Raw genomic sequence first — 26,312 nt, forward strand, 5'->3', positions numbered from 1 at the left:
GCCCTGCTCATCACTTACTTACCTACTTTTTACTCTTCCTTATCCATCCATCCATTCCCCTAGCCATTCGTCTACTTACATCCCCGACCTATCCATCTATCCATTTATTCATCCAATTGCCTATCCATCCGTCCATTTATTTCTCAACCTATCATTGATCCATCCAACCTTCCACTTATTCATCCGTCAGTCCATTCAACCACTTATCTATCCTCTTATCTGCCCACTCATCCACACCCACACCCCACACATATCCACCCACATATCTGCCCATGTTTCCATTCTACTAAGTTTGAGGGGTGGGCCCACACTGACTAGAGACAGCTGGGTGAAAGTGGGGGAAGGGGTGTAAAATTGTAGCCAGAGACCATGCTCCTCATGCCAGAGACCTCCCTTCCCATTCCAATGGTGTGACCTCCCCATCCCCGGCACACCCCTCCTGGTTGGAAAGAATGAGAGTAGACAGTCATTGGGTGGGCCCATCTGGCCAGATGGTATTTTGGCTGCAGCCTTTACACACACACACACATGTTGCTAGAACGCTGCACATGGACCGTGCCCCACCCAACATCCCCAATCCCAAATGCAGAGTAGCCAGGCTTCCAGACATAAATTAAAAAATAAAATAAAATAAAAAACAGTTGGTCTCTGGGGAGGGAGAGCTCATGCAGAGATGAAGGCAAAGGCCCCTGGGAACCAGGGCCAAAAAGGAGGAGAAATCCCTGCCCCTCCCCTCAGGATCCCCACTCCCCAGGGGCTTCTGCCCTAAAACAGGGTCATTAACACTAGCCATCAGTCCTCCAACCCCTTTAATGTCCAGTCTCCCAACCTATTTGATTTTGGCGGTCCCATTCTCCCACCGCAGCCCAAGGGAATGGTTTCCTGGGGGGTGGGGAGGGGAGGGAGTAGGTGCAGCCTGCAGGTCTTTAGGTGGCTTCTCGGGGTTCTAGGTCTGGATCAGGGGACCCCACGCACTCCTTGCTGAGCCGAACAATTTCCTGGGAGAGAACTTCAATGTCCTACAAAACAAACGAGCCATCAGGGGCTAGAAGCAGCAGCTGGGGAAGCTCCCTCACCAAGCCTGGAGTGTCATCCTTCTCACCTCATTAATCAATGCCCAGCAATGTCCAGCCTGGCAAGGCAGGTATTTGGAGAGGGTCACAGAGCCCCAGCAGTGGGCTGGGCTTGGAAGAGATAAGTGTGTGTGGGGGGAGGGAGCCTCCCAGGTGAGGGGACCCAGGGATACGGATATAGGTACGGCTCATCAGCTGTGCATGGTATGGCTAGAAGATACAACCCTCACCTTGCCCCCATCTTTTCTACTAAATGGTGAGCTCACTTCTCAGAGGGAGGGGCTGGGTCTGCATCCTTTCTGACTTCCCCAGAAATGGGGGAAATATGTGGGGGGCAGGATGGGCAAGTAGACCTGTGGGTAGATGCATGGGGATCCATGGGAGGCAAACAGGTGGAAAAATGAACTGTCTGGAGGACAGATGGAGGACAACAGGTAGGCAGGCAGGTCGCCAGGCAGGCGGGCAAAAGGTAAGACAAGGGGTGACTGATGAGTAGGTAAGAGGGAGAGAGGGGTATATCAGGAAATGGGTGGAAAGGCATGGGGCAGACAATTAGATGGGAAGGGGCAGATGGCCAAATAGGGCAGGTTGATGGGCGAGTTAGGTAAATGTGTGTATGGACAAATGGAAAAGTGAAAGAAAAAAGTGAGAAGCAAGTTGACTGAGGATGGAGGTGTGGTGAGTGAACGGGGTGGGGGGATCTGGGCACTGGCAGATGACCTGGGGGCTGTGTGGTGGGGGGTAGGTGGGTGTGGCAGGGCAGGTGGCTAGATGGACAGATGGGGAGGCTGTAGGCCACACTCGCCTTGTGCAAGTGCATATTCTTGGTGAGCTGCTCCTCCAGCATGTTCTGTAGCTTCTTGTTCATCTCTCGAAGGTTCTCGTCGCCGGGCTTCACTAGGTCTCTCAGAACGCTGCCCAGCCCACTGCGGTCTGTGTGGCCTGCTGCCACAGACACATCTGCAAGGGCCCAGGCTGAGAACCACCCCTTCGGCAGAGCCGGAGGAGAGACAACAGAGATGGAGCAGAAAAGAGGGAAATAGTGGGGGCGAAAAGTGGAGGGAGAAGGCACGTGATGCAGCAGGCAGAGGCCTTGCCATGTGAAACCTGGCTGTCGCTTACTACCTGTTGAGGCCCCGAGAAATGGGGCAAATAACCAAGTTGTGGAGCTAGAAAAGTGTCTCTGGCTGCATGCAAAGCACAGAGTACACAGTCAGCTCTCAGCACACATCAGTCCATGTTACTCTGATCAATAAGGGGGAAACAGGGATCGGAGAAGGTTTGAAAGAAAGGAGCAAAAGAAACAAAGATGTGAGAGGGCGGTGAAAGAGAAGAGAAAGTGGGAGAGGGGAGAAGAACATGCAGAGGATGAAAACTTTCAGAGGAGGCACAGTACAAACAGGCAGCAGGAGCAGTGAGACAAGATGAGGAGTCAAGGCAGATAGAAGGGATGGGGAGAAGAGAGAAGGGAGAAAGAGAGAGAGAGAGGACAGAACAACACACTGGAGAAAGGAGAGCAGAGTGATGACAGAGAGAGACCCGGGCAGAAGGGAAGAGCTGAAGTGAGACAGACACACAGTGACAGGGCTAGCCTGCTCTCCCCACCGGCAGCTGTGGTCCTTGTCAATAACTCTGCTGAGTTGCAAGAGGAGAGGAGACAGTGGGGCAGAAGGGGGCAGGTCAGAGGCAGGCTGGTGGGTAAGGCTAGGGACGGAGCACTGACCGATCCGGCTGTCCATGACATAGGTCTCAATGATGGCGCTCTTCCGGCAAAGGTCCTCTGCCATGGAGGCACTGCTCACCTCCAGGTGCTTCACCTGCAAGGTGGCCCAGCATGTTCACGCACAACAAGGGGCCCATCCAGACACCCCGACCCCCGAGACACACACACACACAACGCCCCAGCCTCCTCTCCCAGGGTATGCCAAGTGGGGACAGGCAGGCAGGCAGGCAGCACCTTCTCCTCCAGCATCCATTTCTCCTGCTGTGTCTCTGCCAGACGCTGAAAGAGCTCAGCCACTTCCTCGTCTGACAGCTCTGCTGGCCGTGGAGGCTGGGCCTGAGGGCTGCTGGATAAGGACTGCAAGGAAGAGGAGGAGAGAGGCCAGGCCCGGCTCAGTGCTGCCGCCTGCCCCAGATAGGATCAGAGGCTGTGAGGGACCCAGGGTGGGATGGGGATGGGCTCTGTGACAGGGGCTATAGGCAAGTCTCAGTGCCTATGGAGGCTCTGGGTCTCCCTTTGCCTAAAGGGGGACAGAGGAGCCACCATGTCATTTCCTTCCTGAAAGGATGAAGGGAGGGCCTGTAACAAATGAGATCTTATTTCTAGTCGACAGGAAAAACTAGGGGACAGAGGAACAAGCTCTATGACACCACTAGGAAGCCAGCATGAAAACCATGAAGGTGAGATGCTTTCTGCAGGTTAACTGGCTGGTTTCCTCTGTGGGACTCAAGACACTAGACTCAAGACACTTAATGGACATAAAGCAGTCAGATGTGACATATACTGTGAAACTAAATGCTAGTTTTCACAAAACCAGCAATCAAGGACATTTTGGGGCCAACCAGGGAGATCTGATTATGGCCAAAGTACCAGATGAGATGAAAATTTATGAAACTGGGAGGGTAAAGATCAGCTGAACAAAGATGGGTTACTTATAATCTCATTTAGATTTAAGAAGGGGCAAGATCCAGAAGGGTGTGAACCAAGGCTTTTATAATGGTGATCTCTGGATCTCTGGATGGTGAACATGTGGTTTCTCTGGATTAAAAAAAAATCTTTGCTTGTGGGTGTTTTTAAAACCTTTCTATACAGCATACATACTACTTATGGATTAATAACAGATCATTTCCAAAGAAAAGTGGCCAGCCCAAGAAACTGACATTATAGACGAGTCACGAGTGATAATTATGAGTTGGAAAAAAGGACCTCCTATAGAAATAATTCACTTGCTATGAGCTACATATTTTATGAAGCCAGGAAAGGTGGAATTAGTTCACAGATGAGGGAACAAAGGGTCAAAGAGAATAACTTGCCCATCCTCCACTTGGCAATCTGAATCCAAGTTGGCAAGCTTGGAGAACAGTTGACAGGAAAATGTGTGTGCTGGGCCCAGAGCAGTAGACGGCTGCAGGGGAGGGGAAAAGGCGGACCCCCAGAATCTGGGTAGGAGAAGCTGGGCTGTCGGCTCTTTCTGGCCCCTTACCCTGGCTGGAACAGTCGAGCTTTCCTTCTCCCGCAAGATCTCCCGGTAGCTGAAGGAGGAGACGCTACTGCTGTCTCCAGTCTGGGTCCGGCTTGGTGAGTTCATCTCTGAGAGAACCAGCTCCTCGAGGCCTGGCAGAGAGAGAAGAGAAACCTGAGCCCCAATCCCCCAGGGTCCCAGGGCAGCGACTGGCAGGAAGAGGCAGAAATAGATTTGACGGAGATGGAAGGAGGTGATGTGACACTCGGGCACGGACAAGGTGGAAGCAGACAGTACAACAGGGAGAGGCAGAAATGGAGAAAGCAGCTGCCTCTCCAGGCAAACACACACACCAGAAGAGAAACAAAGGTGCAGCAGCTGGGATTGCGTTGGCAATGTGGACCTGTACGGGCATAAAGGGCCATATGCACTCAGACTTGGGGTATGCAGAAAGGAAGACTAACAGTTGGAGAGAGCACAGGGGCACCCCCACACACAGAGGGGAAATCCCAGAGAGACAGCAAGCCACAGCAGATGGGAGAGGCAGAGACCGGGCGTAGAGACCAGAGGGAAAAAGCAATGGAGATGGACATGTAGCCATAAACCTGAATCCGGATTTCATCTAATGGACAAGAACGATGTATGGCAAGTCACTGGAATCGGCTTGTTGATTCATACACTAATCAGTAGCAAAACAGAAACAAAACTGCTTTATAAAGAGAGGTTACTTCAGGAGGACCGAGTGCCTCTGAGAGACACAGATTGGGTGAGCGATACATCCATTTTTGCCATGTCACTTAAAACAGGGCCTCGGAGCTTGGGCCTCTACGCTTGCAGCTGCTTCTGGGTATCAGGGAGGGGGGCTCTGTCATCTCACCCTGAGGGTCTCCAGGAGGAGCTGATGGCTGCAGGGGGACAAGGGAGCAAGTTTTCTCTGAGCCTGTGATGCAGGAGATGCATCAGAGCCATTATCACAGCATCTTACCGATTTATTTAAATGTATTTATAGGCCATTTCCTTTTTTAAAAATTTTTTAAATATTTTATTTATTTTTGATACAGAAAGAGACAGAGCATGAGAGGCGGAGGGTCAGAGAGAGAAGGAGACACAGAACCAGAAGCAGGCTCCAGACTATGAGCTAGCTATCAGCACAGAGCCTGACGCGGGGCTCGAACCCATGAACGTGAGATCTGACCTGAGCCGAAGTCGGAGGCTTAACCAACTGAGCCACCCAGGCGCCCCTAGGCCATTTCCTTCTTAAAAAAAAAAAGCCCAAAGCAACTCAAGGGTTTTTGTTGCATCTTCTGCCCTAAGTGTCAGAAATAACATGGATTTTAGCTGCATGATGATAATGCCGCAAGGCTGCTGTTGTTAAGTCTATCTCCCTAGCTCAACCAGAAGCTCCTGGAGGACAGAGTTTCGGGGGGTTTCCTATCAAGGACCCTGGACATGAACATGGAGGCTCAGTCCATATTTACAGAATGTGAGAATGGATACAAGAGATTTAGAGAGAAAAAAAAAGAGAGAGAGAGAAAGAGATTTGGAGACACCAGGTGAGGTGTGGGAATATGTATGAGAGAGTTGTGGGGATCCAGAGACAAAGACAGAGAAGAGAGAGAGAGAGAGATAAAAGGACAGAGAAGGAAAAAGCAGCAAGGGAAAAAGAGAGAAGAGAGAAAGACAGCAGAGAAAGAGAGAAAGGGAGAGACAGAGATGGCACAAGGTGCCATAGAGAGTCTAAAACAGAAGAGAGACACAGAAAGAGGTAATGCAGACGGGCACCCGAGTGGCTCAGTCAGTTAAGCATCTGACTCTTGGTTTTAGCTCAGGTTGTGATCTCATGGTTTTGTGAGTTCCAGCCCCACGTCGGGCTCTGCGCTGGTGTTGTGGAGCCTGTTTGGGATTCTCTCTCTCTCCCTCTATCTCTGCCCCTCCCCTGCTCACGCTGTCTCTGTCTCTCTCAAAATAATTAATACACTTAAGAATTTTTTTTAAAAAGGAAAAGAAAGAGGCAATGTAGAGAGCAGGAGAAACAGAGGAGAGACAGACAGACAGACCAAGTTCAAGGGGTACAGAAAGCGCAGGACAGCCCAGTGGAATGAGGTATAGGAAACAGCTCTGGCCTTCGGGCCCCAGCCCAGCCTCCTCCCAGCACCTCAGCTTCCCCCCACCAGTCGGCCCCTCACCAGAGCGGCTCTTGCTGTTGGTAAGGATGTCCTGCAGTCGCTCCTGCAGCTTATCAGCCCGTTTCCGCTCCAGGTGCAGCTGCCGCTTGAGGTCCTTGAGCTGTGGGGGACAGGGGGGAAAGAGGAGGGCTGAGGCCCAGTGGTCCCAGAGGTGGGGGGCCGGGCTCGAACACTTCCCCATCATACCGCAGCACTGCCCTTCTTCTCCAGGATTCGTTGCCCATCCACTGTGTCCTTCACCTCCTGTGGGATAGAGAAAGTGTGGCTGGTGGCTGCCTGACTGGCTGCGTGCAGTGCAGTCCCTCCCTGCCCCGTTACTATGCACTGAAGCCCAGGCCGTATCTGGACTGCTGGAGGGACAAGTGACCTGTTTCAGGTTGCTGATGGTCTTCAGGTGGCAGTTCTGCTCCTCCTGGGCTTGCTGGAGTTGATCCCGCACACCCTGCAGCTCCTCCTCCTTGCTCTGCAAACCAGAGGGCAGCTCAGGCCTCTGCTTGGGCAACTTCTGTCCCTCCTCTAGGGCCTGGCCCTCCCGGGAGAGAGGGATGCCATCATGCAGTGGGCACCTTCAGTTCATCAGCGTGCTGTTCCCGACACTGCTTGAGGGCTTCCTCCTGCTCCTGCTGCTGCTGCTGCAGAGATTCCTACGAGACAAGTGGCGGGTCTGGCTATGGTTCCCCAGAAGACGTACCGCCCAATGAGGGATGTGATGGTGGCAGGGGCCCGCGGGCATGCAGGACACACTCCTACAGGGAACACTGTGTGCCCACAGGCAACACACAGAAGTGTTACATCTAGGGGTGTGCTGTTTGCATCATAGACTGATATCTGTATTTTATTCCATTTAACAAAATATAACACTGCACTTACTGTATGCCAGGAATGTTGTAGAGATTTTACATATGTCAACTCATTTTATATAATCCTCCCATAATACCTAGATGGCAGATGTTATTATTATCCCTTTTCTACAGGTGAAGAGAACAGGCCACAGTTCAGGTAACTTGCTGCCAATTAGCAAGTGGCCCAGCCAGGATATAAACCTATGCAAATGACTGCTTCCTGTATCTGTGCTCTTCACTACTATGTGACACTTCCTCTTAGGTATTATTGTGAGTTTTCAAAAAAAAATGGCCTTGGGGCACCTGGGTGGCTCAGTCACTTGGGTGCCCGACTTCAGCTCAGGTCATAATCTCACAGTTTGTAGGTTTGAGCCCCGCCTTGGGCTCTGTGCTGACAGCTAGCTCAGAGCCTGCAGCCTGTCTTCCAGTTCTGTATCTCCCTCTCTATCTAACCCTCCCCTGCTCACGCTGTCTCTCTCTCTCTCTCAAAAATAAATAATAAAACATTAAAAACTTTTTAAAAATGGTCTTTTGAACAAAATCAGTATAATACAGGGGCGCCTGGGTGGCTGAGTCAGGTAAGCATCTGGCTTCTGCTCAGGTCATGGTCTCACGGCTCATGAGTTCGAGCCCCACATTGAGTGAGCTCAAGCTCACACTCTCCCTCTCTCAAAAATAAAAAAATAATTTAAAAAAATAAAATAAAAATAAAAAGAATGGACAGACGTTATAATAACAAACAGTATACTAAATAGTGTCCTGACAGAAGCAGTTTCAGAAAGAAGAGATGCCTTTTCAAATTTGCACATCTGACATTCTGCCTTACTGATGGCCGTCCCCTGACTCCTCTCTGGAGGGCTGCTGTGGAGCTGGTGGGGCTGCGGGGGCAATCCAAGTCCAGAGTATCTCAGGAAGTTCCAGGGCCTGACCACTCCTAGCCCCCTGGTTTGGCACGATGTCCCCAGGTAGCCTCTGTGCCTCCTCAGGTGCTAACTCACCTCGGCCTCCTTCAAGCGCCGTTCAAACCAGCCTTTGGCTCCATCCATTGAGTGTACCTGAGCTTGAAGTTCTTCCACTGTCTGCTGGAGATTCTCCAGTTCCCGAGTTCGGGCCTGGAAGAAGGGAGACCGGCATGGGCGGGGCAAGTAGAGGAGCGGGCACCTCACCCCCGCCATCCCCTTGCCCACTGGCGATGCTTGCTCCCCCAGTTTTAAAGACAGGAGGACATCACCATCCCCCCACCCACCTTTTCCTCACGGATCTGCCCACGGAGCTCCTCCTCTTGCCGCTTCTTGTCTTCGTGCAGCTCTCGGAGCTCCCGCTCGTAGCGGGCACGTACCCCCAGCACCTCCTTCTCATGCCGCAGTCGGACAGCTCCCAGCTCTTCCTTGTGCTGAGACTTCTCCTGCAGGGTCTCCATTGCCAGCTCATCCAGCATGGCCTTGCGCTTTTCGGCACTCTGGGGGGCAGGAGCATGCCAGTCACTCTCCTCCCTCAATGTTAGACAGGGCCTACCACCTTCTCCCCAAGGAACAAACCCAATTCTGCCTCCTCCCTGTTCCCACAGAACCAGCGAAGTCACTCACCTATCCTCACGGAACTGGTCACTTTCCATCCTTTCCTATCCCCATGCATTTGCCCACATCACCTGCTCCCTCCCCACAGACTGGGGCCAATCGCTCCCCTTGCAGCCTCCCCACCCGTGCTGTCCACCTTCCAGAGCCACCCACCTTCCGAGCCTCCTGTAGTTCCTGGGTCAGTTGCTCCTTCTCCTGCCCGATTTCTTGAAGCTGTTCCAGGAGCCGACTATTGGCACGTAATGACTCCTAATGAGGGGACAAAGGAGATGAGTTACATAAAGAGCCTCCGGGCGGTGACAGTCACCCAGGACACTTCTGGTAGACTGGTCTCCTTAATCCCAGTAAAGTTGGTGCCGTTCTCTCCATTCCTAGATGAGAACCATGGCAGAGACTGGCAGCACCTCCCAGTGTTTGATTCGTCCTCCCCTCTGTCTCAGCAATAGATTTCGTAGTTGGACACATGGTTGTCGAGCTGACTTTTCCCTGCCTCCCTCACAGTGATGTGTGGCCCCGTGATTAATTTCTGTATGCAGAAGTAGAGACTTTAATGTAAATTATACTCATAAAGGAAAGGGGCATGCTGGGGCCTTCCTTCTTTCCTCCTAGAATACAAACGTGATGGTAGAGGAGCCTGAGCAAGCATCTTGGCTGCCAAGATAGAAGTCTTATGTGGAAGGTGGCAGAACAGCAATGTAGAAGGAATCTGGGTCACTGGTAATTGCAAAGCCATTGTTCCATCCCTAGACAGCCCACCTGGATTCTTACATGAGACAGAATGAAGCTTCTATCTTATTTAATCCACTATGAATCTAGTTTCTACTACAGCCTCAGAATGGCTATCCTGCCTAACTGAAGAGGTTTAGTCTCAGTGAAGGAAGGCAACTTGGTCTAGGACACAAGGTGCTAGTAAGTCAGGAAACCAGACTGGAATCTGAGTCCTCCTGACTCCATAGTCTTCCCCCTGCACCTCATGGAGGAGTCCACGGAGCCAGCACTAGGGAACGGGGAGAATACAGGTCAGAGCCAGAGATGTCACCTGCAGTTGGGAGTTGAGGTCATCTTTCTGTCCCATGAGGTCTTCATACTCAGCCTGCCGCTGCCGCAACTCAGCTGTCAGCCCAGTATTCTCTTCTCGGAGCATATTAAGTTCTTGGGTCTTTGCTGTTTGGATCTGGAATGAATGAAGGTGATGGGACTTGGAGGGAAAAGGGCCTCAGGGGCCAGCCACAGGGTGTGAGCTTCCCAGTTCCAGGGAGACAAGGAGAGAGGTGGAAAGAGAGCCAGGAGGATAAGAGAATTTCAAAGGGAAAACAAATGAGGGAAAGAGATCAACAAGGGAATGGATGAAAGTAGTACAGTCATACAGTAGAATAGTAAACAGAGATAAAAGAACAGACCAATGCTACATATGGATGAGCCTCACAGGAAAGAAGCCAGGCACAAAAATGGGAGTCTGATTCCACTACCCGAAGCTAAAGAACAAGTAAAACAAATCTATGTCACTAGAGGTCGGAGGAGTGTTATTTCTAGGGAAACACTAATTGGGAAGGAGTAAAAGGGACCTTCTAGAGTGCTAAAAATTCTCTACATCTTGATCTGGGTGGTGGCCCCATGGAGACAGACGGACAGACATTATTCACTGAGTGTACACTAAGATTCGTACACTTCTTATACTTCACTGGAGAGAAACTAGAAAATGCAGAAGCAGGAATGGATAGCCAGAGAGAAGGGTGGAAGCCATCAGAAAGGCGATGCTGAGATTCAAAGAGAAACAGAGGCAGGACAATAGCAGGAGATCCAGACTGTTCTGCCCTGATGTGGATCAGAAGCAGAAGGAGACCGGAAACTGGGGAGGGATGAGTAAGGGCTCCCGGGTATCCTGTACCTGCTCCAGGGCGGCCAGGCTAGTCCTCAAGGCATTGTTCTCAGCCAAAAGTCCTTCCACTTGTTCCTGTGCATCTGCACTCTGGATGGACACCTGGCCCCACCCCCACAATAGGTGAGAGTGGGTCCAGAACAGGGGGACAGAACCTACCCACAGCCAAGAAAGAAAACATATGGGTGCGCACACCACGACTAGGGGAAACCCCTGGGGCCTTGCCTGCCTGTATGATACCTGCTGAGGCTGCCCCCTACTCATCCCCTTACCTCCCAGAAGCTTCCCATTACCTCGTACCTGATCTTGTAGGGCTCGCAGAGCTGCTGCGTGCTCCAGACGCTCCCCTTGCCGTTGATCTCTTAGTTCTGCCAAGCTCTGTAGGGACCAGGTCAGGGGAGTCCATTCAAGACCTCAGTCTCCCGTGGGGTAGTATAAGCATACAGGCTCCCTCTCTGACCCCCTAACAGAATGTCCCCAGCACTGGAGGGCCTCAGACTACCCAGCCATCAGATTCAGGCTCACTCAAATTCTAGGTCATTACCCCCAGGGACCTCAGACCCCATATACCAACTCTAAGAATTTCAGAAAACACCTAGGCTTTTAGGGATTTCAAACTCACTCCACCCTCATCTGAAAGAGGTCTCACACTCACCCAGACTCTAGCTCTGAGGCCTCAGGATTCTCAGACACACTTAGCCCCCAGGGACTACAGCCTCACCCAGACTCCTGACCCCAATCCCCATGGGTTTCAGACACACTCAGTCCATGTCCCTACCTCTGGAGAGTCTTAAGATCCACCCAAACTTATAGCCCCAAACCTTAAAGGTCTCAAATTCCTACAGTCTCCTAGATTCCAGATCCTGATGAGGTCTGACTGATCACCCCCTCCCACCCCACCTGCCACTCCTGTCTCCAGTCTCTGGGGACCACAGGGGACCTTTAGACCTAGGTAACTTAAGATCCAGCTTTACCCAGACTTCTGTCCCCAGTTCTTAGGAGCCTTAGACCCCCAAACCACCATATCCCTAATCCAAGGAATCTCAGATTCACCTGCTCTAAGGCGAAGCCTGGAGGCTTTAAAGTCCCCTAGCCTCTAACTCTCAGACTTTTGCTCTAGTCTCTGGATGTCTTCAACTCATCAGTTTTGTTTTTTTTTTCATAGCCTCCAGAGGTCTCAGGACCACTCAGCCCAAGTGATCCAACTTACTAGTTGTCTCAGCTTCCCAAACTAGCCCTCATACCCTGAGAGCCTCAAACACACTCAGCCTCCAGGCACACCTGTCTTACCCTTGAAACTCTTGTATCTAGAGTGTGCCTGGGTGGCTCAGTTGGCTAAGTGACTGACTCTTGATTTCGTCTCAGGTCATGATCTCACCATTCGTGAGTTCGAGCCCTAATTTGGGCTCTGTGTACTGACAATGTAGAGCCTGCTTGGGATTCCTTCTCCCCCTCCCTGCCCCTCCCCCACCTCTCAAAATAAATTAACTAATTAAAAAAGAAAGTCTTGTATCTATCCAGCCCCCACAGGTCTCAACATTACGAAACCTCCATGGAATTCAGGCTCACTCCAGCTCCTTCTCTCAGCCTCCAATGACCACAGATTTCTCTAGACTCCTGTCTCTAAATCCCCAGGGTTTCAGATTTTTCTGAACTTGTGGCACACAGCTCCTTCAGCTCCCCTGAAATCTTTGATGCATACATACTCAGGCCAACTCCTAAGGCTCTCGGGGTTCCCTAATTCCCATTTTCTTAGCTCCAGAGGGGTCCAGTACCAATCCAGTCCCTATATTTCCAACACAAGAATTATTAGTCTCCCCAGCCAGTCTCTGTAGACTTCAGAGTTCCCTGGACTCCCAGCCCTGGTCTCTAACTCAGCAATCTCAGAATCTAGCCCCTCACCTGATTGGCAGCCTCGAGTTCCTGCTGCAGCTTCTGAGTGCGAGCCAACTGGGCTTTGAGATCCGCTTCCTTCCGCTGCTGTAACTCCTCAATCTTATTGCTGGGAGTGATGGGGGGCATGTTGACCACGGTCTGAGGCCCCATCCCCCAGCTCTGACCCTGTGGTCTTCAGGCAATTCTGCTGGGCACCATCCCTACTGTGCACCAGTATGCCCACCCCTGGTAGTTACCGGCTATCATTGAAGAGCGTCTCCTTTTCCGTCTGCAGACGGCAAAAACTGGACACAGGAAGACAGACATAGACGGATCAGTTCCCTAAGTCAGTCCTCTTTCTAGTCCCCTCCCCGATTCCTTTCCCCACCTCAAGAAAAAACGAAATTTACCTTTCTTGCTTCTTTTTCAGTTTCTCAGCGAGCTGGGGTGGGGTGAGGGAGGGTGTGCAGACAAATAATATCATATTAATAAAGACAAAAAATTTAATATTTATAGACACTTCTTACTAAGTCCTTTTTGGGAGCTGGAATTTATTTATGTTATCTCATGGGATACTCAGAACAGTACTGAGAAGTGAGTAATACTGGTTTTACAGATGGGGAAACTGAGTCTCAGGAGAGTTAAGTAATTTGGTTGCCCAGGTGGTCAGGAGCAACAACATGACCTCCACCCAGCTCCCTCAGGTTCCAAAGGCCAGCATATTTGCCCCCAACATATTTCCTGACAGCCACATCATAAAATGGCCAGGGGAGGAGGCCTGGAGGCAAAATCATGATTGTCCGCCTCATCTCTGGGTCTCCAGATCCTAAGGTAAGAGCCAGCAGTCTACAAAATGGATGAATGGATAGATGGATGGATGGATAAACAAGCAGAGCGGAGAGGACACAGAAGAGAAAGATACAGCCTGGCATCCACAGGACAGAGGAAGCACATTAGCCTATTCCAAATGGAACGCAACTCTGAAATATAAATGTGAGTCTCTCATTTCACAGATGATGACACTGAGGGCTTAAGGGACGGTGCTCCACTCCTCCTGCCCTGCCAGGGGAAGCATGGCAGGTAGGGAGTGGGGTGGGACAAAGTCCAGGGGAAGCTCAGCAGCCCCACCTTAGCAAGTTCCTCTTGCAGCCTGGATGTTTCAGCCTGCTTCAAGCTCTGCAGGGAAGGATGAGGGAGGAAGCTATCATCAGCAAAGGAAGAGGTAAAGCCAGTGCCTTCCCCTACCCTCCTGCCTTCCTAATCCATTAGCTGAGACGGTGATGTCACAGACATTTCCATGGGACCACAGACTGAGCTAGGGCACCTGCCTGCCTCCTGACACTTCAGCCCCAACAGACCCAGATTCACCTCCAAGCCTTGAAGTTGCTCCCAGAGTAATCTCTTTTCTTCCTTCTCCATTTCCCATTTCAGCTCCACTTCTGCCAATGGCATGGGGGCTGGGACAGCAGGGGCTGGACCACCTGGGGGGTCCCCTTGGCCCTCATTGGAAGCTTGGGCTCTCCCAGCTTCTTTCCCATAGCGCTCTTGCAGGGCTGGTGGGTAGAACAGAAATATATGATGGATGAGGTGGTCTCTGAAGACTCTTGCCATGCCTCAAGTAGATGGGAAAATTGGCCTTGGATCCCTCAGGTAGAAGAGACCCAAAATGACCAAAAGCTTACAAAACAAAGGCTCGGCTCCATCCACACCTCTCACAAATCTTTTTTTTTTTTTTTTAAGTTTGTTTATTTATTTTGAAAGAGAGAGAATCCCAAGCAGGCTCCATGCTGTCAGCACAGAGCCCCACTCAGGACTCAAATTCACAAACCATGAGATCATGACCTGAGCCAGAACCAAGCATTAGACACTGAACCAACTGAGCCACCTGGGCGCGTCTCCTCATCAATCTTTTAAGCCCTACCATCCACTAAAATCCTGTCTACAATCAAACCAGCCCAAGATGGTTTCCCTGAGCCCTGCCCCACCCCAGGCCCCACTATCCTCTACCCACTATTTATAGATGAATCCTCCTATAACCTAATTTTTAACCAAATTCTACAAAGTTTCCCTCCAGATCACCAAACTACCACCCACCATGACCAGCTACTCTCCAAACATCCTCACGTTGAGACCCACAGTCTGCCAAGCCTTCTTTCAGCCTTTATCCCAGACCCCACAATCTGGGCTCAGAATCATCCCCAAACTCCTTCATTCACTTTCTCTGTTTAGCAAAAAGCTCCTTTCTGATGCTTACTCTGCTAATCTAACATTTGTTAGGTACCAGGCACTGCACTAAACTCAGAAAGGTACCATCTCTTAGCTCAGTTCTACTGCAATCTTTCGGGGAGTGTACACGCCTGTAGATGAAGAAGCTTTGACTCAGAGAGGTAGAATGGCTTGTCCAAAGTTCTACACTGGCTCATGGTAGGGCCAGGCCTAATTCTGAAGCCTTTCCCCTACCCCCAGGGGGAAAACACCTTACTCAAGCCCCAAGGTCCCCGCACCCCCAAGGAAGACCTCCTTGTACCTGCCACATTCTTCTGCAAGGCTGTGTTCTCTGCCTGCAGCCTCAGCAGCTCGCCATCCACAAGGCTCCCAGCTTGGGTAGTGCCTGCCCTGGCAGCCCCATCCTTCAGTTGCTGGTTCTCCTGCTCCAGCTGCTCCATCTGGCTGCAGAGCTGAACAGCGGAGGAGGGAGGGGGCAGAAAAGCAGAGAATCAGAACAAAACAACTGCTGAAATAAACATGGCGCTTGGCTGATGCACTTTATACAGTTCACTGGATTCTCATAATGCCTCTGTGATGTAGGTGCTGTCATTCCTCATTATCCCCACTTCACAGGTAAGGACGCTGAGGCATAAATGTTAAATAACTTCAAATTTCACATCTGATAAGTGGCAGAGTCACAGAGGATTGAGGATACCGAGAACAATTTTCTGCTTGTTTAATCTCAACCTCATAGTCGTAATCCAAGACCTCAGGCTCCTCTGGAAGTTGCTGGTCCCAGATGTCAGCATCACTAATAGCCCTGCTGCCAGACCTCTTCTGTGAAGAGTCTGTGTCTGGGAGCTTAGGCACCACAGCTTTCGGGACATTTCCAAAGCCAGTGCTACCCACAGCCCCTGTCCCCACCCCACCCTCATCATCACCCCTAGGCCTTGGAGAGAGGTACAATGCAAATAAAACTAGGCCAGCCCCTTGCTTGACTCCTGGCCAAAACACAGTTCTCAGAGCACTCCTGACAGGTGACACTAAAACCCCATCTCCAGATGAGAATACTGAGGCTCAGAGATTCTGTTGTTGTTGTTGCTGCCTGGAATTACTAGTTCTACCCAGAAAACTATTCCTTTCATCCAGTTCTTCACATGACTGGCTCCTTCGCATCCTACAGTGCTCTGTTCAGATATAACCCTTGAAGTAGTAACCCCCCAACACAGAAATCCCAATACTCTCTGTCAGAGCACTCTGTTAATTCCTTTCTTACCTAGTACTAATCAGAGTTAAATTTACCTAGTATGTTAATTTCTTAAATCTCTGCACATTTTTGGATTGAAAATTGTGATTGACAATTAAACTTTATTTTGTAACACAGGGTCACAGGCACAAATTCTGAAACCAGACCACTGGGATGTGAACTTCTACTTTGCCATGTATTAGCCATGTGACCTTGAGACAAATTACTTCATCTCTCTGGGGCTCAGTTTTCCTCATGTGCTTAGTAGGGATACTACTAATATCTCATTGGCCTGTTGTAAGAATTAATGAATGAATAATGTAAAATATATCAAACAGGACCTGGCACGCAGTAAACACTATGTAACTGTCAGCTATCTGTACTATTGTTTTTTTTTAATTTGTTATCTTTCTCCCCATCCCAGAAGCAGAATATAAGATACTCAAGAGGGGAGGCCATTTTGTGCTGCTCACAACTATTTACAGAACACAAAGCATGTAGGGGGGGCTCAATAACTATTCGTTGAAGGAAAAATTGAGCTGAAATATCTCGGCAAGTAAGTGGTAAAGGTGGGCCTTGAATCCAGGTCTCTCTGTGAACACTTCCAGTTCCCAGGAGGGGGAGGTAGTGTGAAGGAGGTTCTGTACCTAGTCCAGTGCCTAGCCTAGGGCAAGTGCTGGAAAACACAAGCTGGATTTATGGAGGAATGCCTGTCCCTGCCTCATCCTAAATGAACCATGATAGCATTGAGGCTGGAGGCAGGATGCAGTGAGAAGTGAGGCGATGAGGTCAGCTATTATCTGAGCATCAGGAGGTCTGAACAGTCAGGGTCAAGGACTCACTCAGAGCTGTTGCTTAAAGGAGTGATGTGGTAAAGCCTGCAGGACAAGACAACCTTGAGGGCACAGACTGGTAGGACAAACTAGAAGCAAGGAGACCAGCGAGAAGGCTGTAGGAATAGAGCAGGTAAGAGGCAGTAAGGGCTAAGGCAGACAGGGCCACAAAATGGATATAAAACTTTTAAGTAGTCAAAAACTATTTTAGAGGGAAAACGTATCAGTAATAATAAAGATACTATTAGTGGCTAACACCTAAATAGCGGATACTGTGTGCAAAGCACTGTTGTAAGTGGTTTACAGACATTAATCCATTCAATCCTCACAAAATCCCTACAAAGCAGGTACTGTCATTACCATTTCCAATTTAAACATCTGGGAACCAAGGAACAGGCAGATCAAGTGACTTGCTCAAGATTACAGTTAGTAAAAGGCACAGCCAAGAGTTTAATCTAGGCCTTATGGTTCTTAACTTCTAGTTGTTAAATCACCTCTCCCGATATTGTAGCTTTTTAAAGGTTGTTTTTGTATTCTGTTTTTTTAAGGTCTTAAGTACTACATTCTCATATGCAGTCCTGGAAATACTATTTTTTTTGCTGTGATGATTTTCTTCCTCACAACACACTAAAACCTTGGAGACTTATTGATCATGGATACAGAAAATAGGTAAGGAAACAAAAGATAATATCTCTAATTCCCTAGTAGATTTAGAAACAGTCAGGACACTAAAACCAGTGAGAAGACAGAACAATCCAATCTGGAATGAATTATCTAGAAGAACTAGAACTCCAGGCTCATGTCAGATGAAGAGAAGGAAGAGAAAAGGGAAGCAGCTAGAACATCTTTCCGTCTCATGCTAAGCATAAGAACTTTACATAAGACCCTCCAATACCCTGGAGCTTCAGAGCATCAGCTCCCAAATATACACAGGGGGCTTGAAGCTTAAAGAAAAGGAGTGCCTTGGTCTGGAACCAGCTCTCCTCAAGGTTTGCAGCTTTAATCACAGCTCAGTCAGCAGCCCCATTAGTCAAATCACTGCCCGCCAGCACATACCAAGGATCTGCTTCAGCACCATGGACAGTGATTCAGGGCCAGCCTCAGTCCAGCCACTATCAGCTGCCCTCAGGCTTTAGCCCAGGTGGCCCCTCCCTCCCCTCGGATCCCTGAATCCCCCCCACTTAGATCCCCCTCAGCAATCCCAGGCACCAGCACCTTGCTGAACTCTGCCATAAGCGTGCTGTTCTGCAAGCGGAAATCCTCCTCTTGGCTATGCAGCTTTGCCTGCAGCATCTCATTTTCACTTAGCAGCCCTTCGACTTCCTGCAATAGCAGACGTGGGCAGGGTCTCCAACAAGGGCAGAAAGGATGGAGAGGTAGGACAAAAAAAACAGGGAGAAATGATGGGGGGGCGGGGAACATACGGTACAGAGAATGAGAAGGGTGAAATCAGGAGATACAAGGAAGGAAAGAGACAGACATGGGAGGGTAGAAAGATGGGGAGATGGACATGGGGGGGAGAGAGTGGGGAGAAAGAGAGGGGTAGATAGAAATAGGTGAGAGAGGAGGGAGAGAGATGAGGGAAGGAGGATAGAGAGGGAAGGAGAGAGGGATGGAGAGGGAGAGAGAAAAAAAGAAAAGGCAGGAATAAAGATAGGAACAGAGAGGTCAAAGAAGGGAGAACAGAACAGAGGGAAGAGAGAGGTGTTCATGGAAAGAAATGAGTCAGAAGAAATAGAGGAACAGGGGGAGAGAGAAACAAGAGCCAGAGAGAGAGAGATAAAGAAAGGGAAAGAAAATAAATGATAGCAGACAGGAACAGGTGGGGGAGAGAAAGAGGAAAGGTTGGATGAGGAGAGAAGCAAGGGTCAGAGAGGAACAGGAAGAGAGGCAAAGAGAGAATCAGAGAGAAGGATAGGGAGAAAGGGAGAAGGAAAGACACACAGAGAGAGGCACAGAGTGAGACAAACACAGGAAAATAAAGACAGACATAGAAACATGGCAGTGAAGTAGTCACAGATGTGAGTGCACACACAGAGAAAGAAAGGCCAGTACTAGGAGATCCCAGCATACAGAAATATTACCCCTCCGTCTCCCAGACACATTCACCCACCATGGGGTCCCCTTACCTGAGCTTTCTTGCTCTTGCTCAGTGCCTAAAGGTGAAGGGGTAGGAAGAGAGATAAGGTGAACAGAGATGGACTCCCTCACTAGGGTATGGAGACATTGTGGCAAGTGTCAAAGGGGGGACAACGATGACGGGTGAATGGGGGATGGGAGTGTCTTTAACCACAGAACTTGCATGAAATTTGTAGTCCACAGGAATGATGGAGTGAGTGAGCGAAGGACATCCTGCTTACAAGTTTTCCTCTAAGCTCTGGAGACTGTTCGTGAGTTTTAGTATTAAACCCTTCATGGGCTAGGTCTCTGGACTCAGAAATTGTGGCTTCATTTCTACATCAGTCTAAAAACATCTATGTGGATCTCTCCCATGCACCGTGAAAACTGCTGCTCCCTTGTTGGGCAGCTGAGGGCACTGTCAGGTTGGGCAATCAGCTCCCTACCAAAGAGAAGCCAAGCTTCAGGACTACTAGACTTTCTGCATTCTGTATTCCTTCATCTAACAAATATTTATGGAGCACATAACATTGAGCTACACATGGGAACACAGTAATGAATAAAGAGACAAAGGAGGGCCTTGAATGCCTTGAGGGGCTATAATAGGTTACCAGTGATTCAGCTTCAGATGATCTGAGAGTTAGGTTTAGTCCCAATTTACCAACAGGACTAGGACAGCAACAGGAAGTGGGAGCACAAGGCAGGAGTGTGAGTGAAGGCTGGAAGGCAGATTCAAGCGGGGAGCCTGGATGGCTCAGTTGGGTAAGTGTCTGACTTTTGATTTCAGCTCCAGTCATGATCCCAGGGATCGAGTCCTGTATTGGGCTCTGCGCTGAGCATGGAACCTGCTTAAGATTCTTTCTCTCCCTCTGCCCCTCTCCCCTGCTTGCATGCTCTTTTTTCTCTCTAAAAATTTTTTTTAAATACAATTTAAAAAGGCAGATTCAAGGCAAATTCAGTTATGGCTGTGACTATTTTTTAACAGATTTTTAAAAGTTTATTTATTTTGAAAGAGAGAGAGAGTGCAGGAGAATGAGCAGGGAAGTGACAGAGAGAGAATACCTAGTGCAGAACCTCACAAACCACGAGATCATGACCTGAGCCGAAATCAAGAGTTGGACGCTTAATTGACTGAGCCACCCAGGCGGCCCAAGATTTTTTTGTTTTTAAGTAATCTCTACATCCAGTGTGGGGCTTGAACTCACAAACCTGAAATCAAGAGTCACAAGCTTTACCTACTGAGCCAGCCAAGTGCCCTGGCTGTGACTAGTTTGAAGGTAGTGAAATGAGAATGAGTAATTGAAATTGAAAATGAATTAAGAATAAACTAAAAGGAAAAAAAAAAGAATAAACTAAAAGGAAGCAATACTTAAGCAGGATTAGATAAAATTAGGAAACTAAAGAGACTTCCATGAGAGTTTTTTGAATGACTGATGACACCATGTAACATAGGTCTGGTTCCCTGTAGATGCTCACTAGGTAGATGAATGCGTCAGGTGGCTACAGGGAAGCATGGGTGGGTGAATAGGTGGAGGGAGGTACCTTCTGAGCTTTGTTGAACTCCTTATCCAGGTAGGCAACCTTCTGACGAAGACTGGTGAGTTCTGGTGTGGGGAAAGCAGGGAGCCTCAGCCTCAGTCAGTGGCAGTAAGCTGAAAGGTCTTCCTGCCAGGATTCTGAGGTTTTTTCCCTTGGCCTCTGTCTCCCAACCCCCCCTCCCCCATCTAATGAGACCCTCTTGGCTCACCAACACCATTCTTGCGTAGTTCATCTGAAAGCTGATAGTTATTTGTCCGGAGTTCCAAGAGCTGAGCCTTGGGGGAGGCAGGGAAGGGAAACGATTTAGTCAGGAATGTGACGGCACCAATCCTGAGCCCCATAGACCCTGCTGCCTTCCATGTGCCTCTTTAGCCACTCCTTAAGACCTATGCACCCTGCATCCTAAATGAGCCTTCAGACCCTCAGCCCATGTTCTACCTTCTCTAGCTCTGCTCATAACCATAACCAGCCTCACTCTTCCCTTTCTCCTCTTCCAATTCACTCTGCACTCAGGCCATGACAGAGCACTGCTCCAGCAGTTCTTGCTCATATGCATGTTCCATGGTTCTCCATGCCCACAGGATAAAGTTCTTCCTCCTCATCCTCACTGGCCTCATCAGACACTAAACACTGTTCTATCTTTGTCATAGGAGAGTATTGTCTATACTATTTTTTAATGTTTTTTTAAAATTTATTTTTGAGACACAGAGAGAGACAGCACGAGCAGGGGAGGGTCAGAGAGAGGGAGACACAGAATCTGAAGCAGGCTCCAGGCTCTGAGCCAGCTGTCAACACAAAAATTGATGTGGGGCTCGAACCTATAAAACATGAGATCATGACCTGAGCTGAAGCTGGACACTTAACCAACTGACCCACCCAGGCGCCCCTCTATACTCTTATCCAGACTTGGAGGCCCCTGAGTATAGGGGACAGAGGCCTGCATTCCTCCCTTTTTTCAAGGGATGAGGGCCTAGTATACTCCTGTCCAACTTACACTAAGTTGGGGGCTCCCTGGGTCCTCCTCACCCTCAAAGCTCTCAAAACACATCCAAACTGCTTTCAAGAATTAAGGGAGAGTGAAGTATTGGCACTCCAAATAGCATACCCTTCCTAACAGCCCTGTAGGGCATTGGGGCCAGTTCTTCCCAGACCTACTGTCCCTTCCCCCACACCAAGATCTTTCCCTCCTCCCATGGCACCAGCCTCCACCCACTGGTGTCTGCTTAAGTTCAGAGGGCTTGGCCTCCACAGCATCTTTCTTGTCCCTGTTTCTCTACTAGACCCAGTGATCTGTCTGCCTGTCTTGACCCAATCTGTACAGCCTTAGCACACATGTAGAAGCCCTATCCCTCACTCATGGCCCAGTGAAATCAATCTTCCTCACCCAAAGGTCCCCCACATCCCTCAAGAATTCCCCAGTGATGATCCAATGTGATGACCCTACATCCTTCAGGGTTTCTCCTCCACAAAGCCTTGGGTGGACCAGCTGGATTACTCTTACTCACTTGGAATCTCCCCACACAATTTGCAAGTTTTAACTTCCCCTTTCAGGATCCAGTGATCTTACCTTTTCACTCTAAGCCTCCATCACACAGGGAAAACTGGTTTCTCTCACTCAAGGATCAATGGATTACCTATACTTACTTGGAGTTCTTCCTCTCCTCCCAAAGGATCCTACTCAGTGCTTCCCCTTTCAGCATCTCCCCACACACAAAAGCCAACGGTCTTTCCCAGTAAGGGAACTCTCTCAACAAGGACCTACTCTGGCCTTTCATCCCATCTCAGAGCTATTCCCAAAAGAATCAAGTGGTCAGGGTACCCAATTAGGGTATCTTCCTAAAGCCCGGTAATTTCCCCTCCATGTGGTCCAATGTATCACTCTTTACCCTCTTCTAGTCTTCTTTCCAACAGGAATTAATGGTATTACCCAGTCAGGGTCCTCTTCAGCCCAGACCTAATGGGATCACCTGTAATCACCTAATGGTACCGCCCCCTCTTAGGATCCACTACCAGCACTCACACTGGATCTTCACCTCTCAGGAACAATGACAACACGTGGGGGTCTTTCCCCAATTCCCTGGCATAGTGGTATCTCCCACAAACATTTCCACCTTCCACCGGGTAATGGTATTGCCCTCTCAAGGGCTCCCCCCACCATGACGCAAATGGCCCAACGTCTGCTTCCTTTCTCTCCATACAAAATGGTTTCGCCCTCTCAGGATTTCCTTCCCTCAAAACCCAATGTTATCATCGCCGACCCATGGTGTCCCCCGCACTGGCCCAAAAGTCTCATCCCCTCCAGGTCTGAGTAAGGTATCACCCACTCTAAGACTCCTCTCAGCCCTCAAAGCTAATAGAATCCTACCCCTGAGAGACCAATAGTATCTCGGAATCCAATAGTCTCACCACTCAGAGCCTCAGTTTCCCTTCTCCAGAACAACCCCTTAGACTCAAGGTCCGTCCCAACCAACCCCTTCTCAGAGCCAGAGGCACGACCTCTCTCTACCCCGCCCCCCGTCTGTTAACGAGGTGGTCTTTTCCCCGGCGAGCGGCACCTGCATCCGCTGAAACTCCTCCTCAGACAGAGCTTGCGCCATGTTCCTCCCCCCCACCCCCCCAACAGCTTTTTGCGCAGACGCAGTTCGTCCCTCCTGTCAGTATTCGGGTCGGATCAAACCACTGACCAAGACTGGAGGGGGAAGAGTCTACCCCGGAAGTTCAATATTTTAGAGACTGATGTAAGGGAATGAAACTGACAGGTCAAATGAATCACAATTTAATGTTTAACCACAAACTAGGTCACTTGATCCGGCGTTTGAGCTCTCACAGAGTACCCATTATGATATGACACTGTGGCATCCCTGTGTCATGGTTGGACTCGTCTCTAGGAAAGTGTTTGCCGACAGAAAAATCACCCTTCCGCCATACTCCTTTAAGGAGGACGGTTGACTTGTAACGTTAGAAATGAAAGCGGAAGCTTTGCGCTGGTCTTGTTCCCGCCCTCCTCCTTGTGACCCGAGAGGAGAGTCCCGCCTCCTGTGAAGCCCTTGGCTTTTTATTTTTTTTGTAAGCTTTGATGCTGATTTCTTAATATGATGCTGTACATCATGTTAGGTAAAGGGCCTAACCACAAATAAATTTAAAATAGTTGAGAGGAGGGGCTCCTGGGTGGCTCAGTCGGTTAAGCGTCCGACTTCGGCTCGGGTCATGATCTCACGCTCCGTCGGGTTCTGTGCTGACAGCTCGGAGCCTGAAGCCTCCTTCAGATTCTGTGTCTCCCTCTCTCTCTGTCCCTCCCCGCTCATGCTCTGACTCTCTCTGTCTCAAAAATAAATAAAAAACATTAAAAAAAATTTTTTAATGCTTTATAAGCCTCTCTTGTGCTTTCTGGCCCCTTCTGCAACACCCGCAACCCAAGCAGTAGTTTTTATCTGGGAAAGAAAAACATTAGAAAGCATGTTTAGAGACATATCAGTACTCACATGTTCCATATTCTCTTTATATTTATTTGGGGGGGGTGGAAAGTTATTTTTATATTTAAAAATTTTTAATGTTTTTTATTTATTTTTGAGAGACAGAGAGAGATGGCACAAACAGGGGAGGGTCAGAGAGAGAGAGGGAGACACAGAATCTGAAGCAGGCTCCAGGCTCTGAGCTAGCTGTCAGCCCAGATCCAGACGCAGGGCTCGAACCCACGAACCGTGAGATCATGACCTGAGCTGAGGCCGGAAGCCAGACGCTTAACTGACTGAGCCACCCAGGCGCCCCTAATTTTGATATTTTAAATGTACACAGAAGCAAGAATGGTACAAGGAAATTCTATGTAGCCTTTCACCAGATTCATCAGTTGTTTACGTTTCACCACCTTTTCTTTATCATTCTTTCTATATAAAATTTCTGAACCAATGGCTTCAGTGTTTATTGATGATTTTCTAACACCAACATTCCTTTGGTATTTATTAGTTGCTGTTCTACTGTAAGGAAGAACTTTCTCTTCTCCTCCATTTATGTATGTATATCTATACAGACATGTTTTATTCAATGAATTATAATCAGTATCCTTATTTCTTTTGCCGCTCAAACTGTTCCAGATTTGGCCAGTGGGAGTTTCTTCAAGTTGACTTCTGTGTCTCTTTGGCATGCCGCCATCACAGGTTTGTTTTGTTTTGTTTTGTTTTGTTTTGTTTTGTTTTTTGGCACTTTCTTGTTGGCACTAAAAGATGCTACAGACTCACCTTGTTCTTTTTCAGCCCCAGTTGACGAAGTGTTCATTGCTGCTAGGGTGTAATTGTTTGTAGGCATACTTAGTGTACAGAGCTAGGAAATCTATGTATGTATTCTAATCCATCTAGTTATACCTATCTATTTATATATTTTATTATAGGTATCTATATTTTGAAGACATAAGTTCATTACTAATACCTTACATTGAACAACACAAGGTTCATTTTCATTTTCTCACTTTCCATATTAGTAAATCCCTTCTCCAACAGAAAGAACCCTGGGTCTCATTATCCACAATAATGGATAAGTAGTAATCATTACTTATTTGTGTAATTATAAAATGCACATTAAATAGCCAGAATTGCTAAACCATAAGAATTCAACAAACAAACCTATCAACTAGAAGTCAATAGTTTTTTTACAGTCTTTTGTCCTTAGGCTCATGACGGTCTATAGTCAAAATACCAGGTTTTACAATCTTCAATATTTGATGTGGTTCCTTTTGTCTTTAATCTGATAGTAGTCAAAATACTGTGTTAAAAAACTACTTGAGTTAGTTCTCCTCCTCCTCAAACGCCTTCGATTAGGCTGTGTGATTCATTTGAAATACAGTCAGATTCCTTTTTTTGAAATTCCAATTTGCCCCTCCCACCCTGGTTGAGGTAACCACTGTACTTTCTGATTTATCCCTTCTGTGTTTCTTTTTGCTCAGATAAACAGACATGTGTACATTATCTTATTTATCCTACATGAAGGATAGCATGCTTTGCATTTTTCATTTGATAATACCTCCTTTCTCTCTCACAGCCACACAGTACCCCATTATGTAGACACAATTTAACCACTGTCCTATGTTTGCCCACATAGATTGTTTTCAATATTTTGCAATGCCAAAAAGAATGCCCTTGTCCATGTATGTATTTTTGTATTATCTGAGGTGTATTTTTAGGGTAAATACATAGGATTAGGATGGTTGCATCAAAAAGCACATATATAGTTTGTTAGGTATGTCCAAATTTCCTCCCAGAAGGGCTGTTCCAATTTTTTTCCCACTAGCAACATATTTGACAGCCTGTTTCCCTACAGCCTGCCCAACAGACTATGTTGTCGTATTTAAAAATTTTCCCTGATCTGAGAGATAAGAAATGGTATTTCATTGAAAGATTTTTTTGCCCCCATTTTCACAGGGGTAAATAATTTTCCTGCTGTGGGAAAATGTTTTCAGCCAAGGCTCCTTTTACCCTTTTGTAATTTCATGAACCTTATTGAGATCCTCTCCCTCTCCCTTCCCCCCCACAAAAGATAAAGTGAGGCTTATTAAAACTTTTAAGAGTTTATATGAGCAAAAAATCTATTTGAATTAAGTAGTGGGGTCCCCTCCCTAAGAAAAGAAAAACGGAAAAACCCTCGAGACAACCTGGCTATACACGCATACATGACAACATCCCTCATGACCTTAGACATGAGATCACTTAATCAGACTACAGGTTTGTGTGTTACCAGATATGGGAAATAAAAAAGTAAAAA

The 26,312-nt window shown here is 48.4% G+C and overlaps 1 protein-coding gene across 3 annotated transcripts; it reads right to left on the minus strand.

Moving 5' to 3' along the window:
* Positions 1-469: 469 nt before the first annotated feature.
* Positions 470-23,171, minus strand: GRIPAP1 (GRIP1 associated protein 1). Of its 3 annotated transcripts, none has more exons than XM_029929867.1 (26): positions 23,117-23,171; positions 20,770-20,836; positions 20,565-20,626; positions 19,034-19,060; positions 18,120-18,227; positions 15,145-15,295; positions 13,986-14,170; positions 13,746-13,793; positions 13,028-13,059; positions 12,875-12,922; positions 12,645-12,744; positions 11,043-11,120; positions 10,752-10,844; positions 9,903-10,037; positions 9,017-9,112; positions 8,533-8,745; positions 8,285-8,398; positions 7,011-7,088; positions 6,812-6,907; positions 6,631-6,687; positions 6,445-6,544; positions 4,280-4,410; positions 3,031-3,153; positions 2,797-2,890; positions 1,879-2,033; positions 470-1,019 (listed from the first exon to the last, which is right to left on the minus strand). In XM_029929867.1, the coding sequence occupies exons 1-26, from the start codon at positions 23,156-23,158 to the stop codon at positions 927-929; spliced, it is 2,526 nt and encodes an 841-aa protein (XP_029785727.1). In that variant the 5' UTR covers positions 23,159-23,171; the 3' UTR covers positions 470-926. The 3 variants fall into 3 exon arrangements, with proteins under 3 accessions (XP_029785727.1, XP_029785729.1, XP_029785728.1); XM_029929868.1 differs by having other exon boundaries at positions 927-1,019; positions 1,879-2,061; XM_029929869.1 differs by lacking the exon at positions 18,120-18,227.
* Positions 23,172-26,312: the final 3,141 nt, after the last annotated feature.

This window comes from Suricata suricatta, chromosome X, assembly GCF_006229205.1.
Source record: "Suricata suricatta isolate VVHF042 chromosome X, meerkat_22Aug2017_6uvM2_HiC, whole genome shotgun sequence".
Lineage (NCBI taxonomy): Eukaryota > Metazoa > Chordata > Mammalia > Carnivora > Herpestidae > Suricata > Suricata suricatta.

What these genes read in the sequence shown, in the direction of transcription:
- GRIPAP1 (XM_029929867.1), bottom strand. Translation starts at nt 23,158, where the DNA reads ATGGCGCAAGCTCTGTCTGAGGAGGAGTTTCAGCGGATGCAG. An exon ending in GCAAGAGCAAGAAAGCTCAG is followed by an intron (nt 18,228 to 19,033) that starts GTAAGGGGACCC and finishes CTGCTATTGCAG; the next exon opens with GAAGTCGAAGGGCTGCTAAG. An exon ending in ACGCTCTTCAATGATAGCCG is followed by an intron (nt 12,745 to 12,874) that starts GTAACTACCAGG and finishes CATCACTCCCAG; the next exon opens with CAATAAGATTGAGGAGTTAC.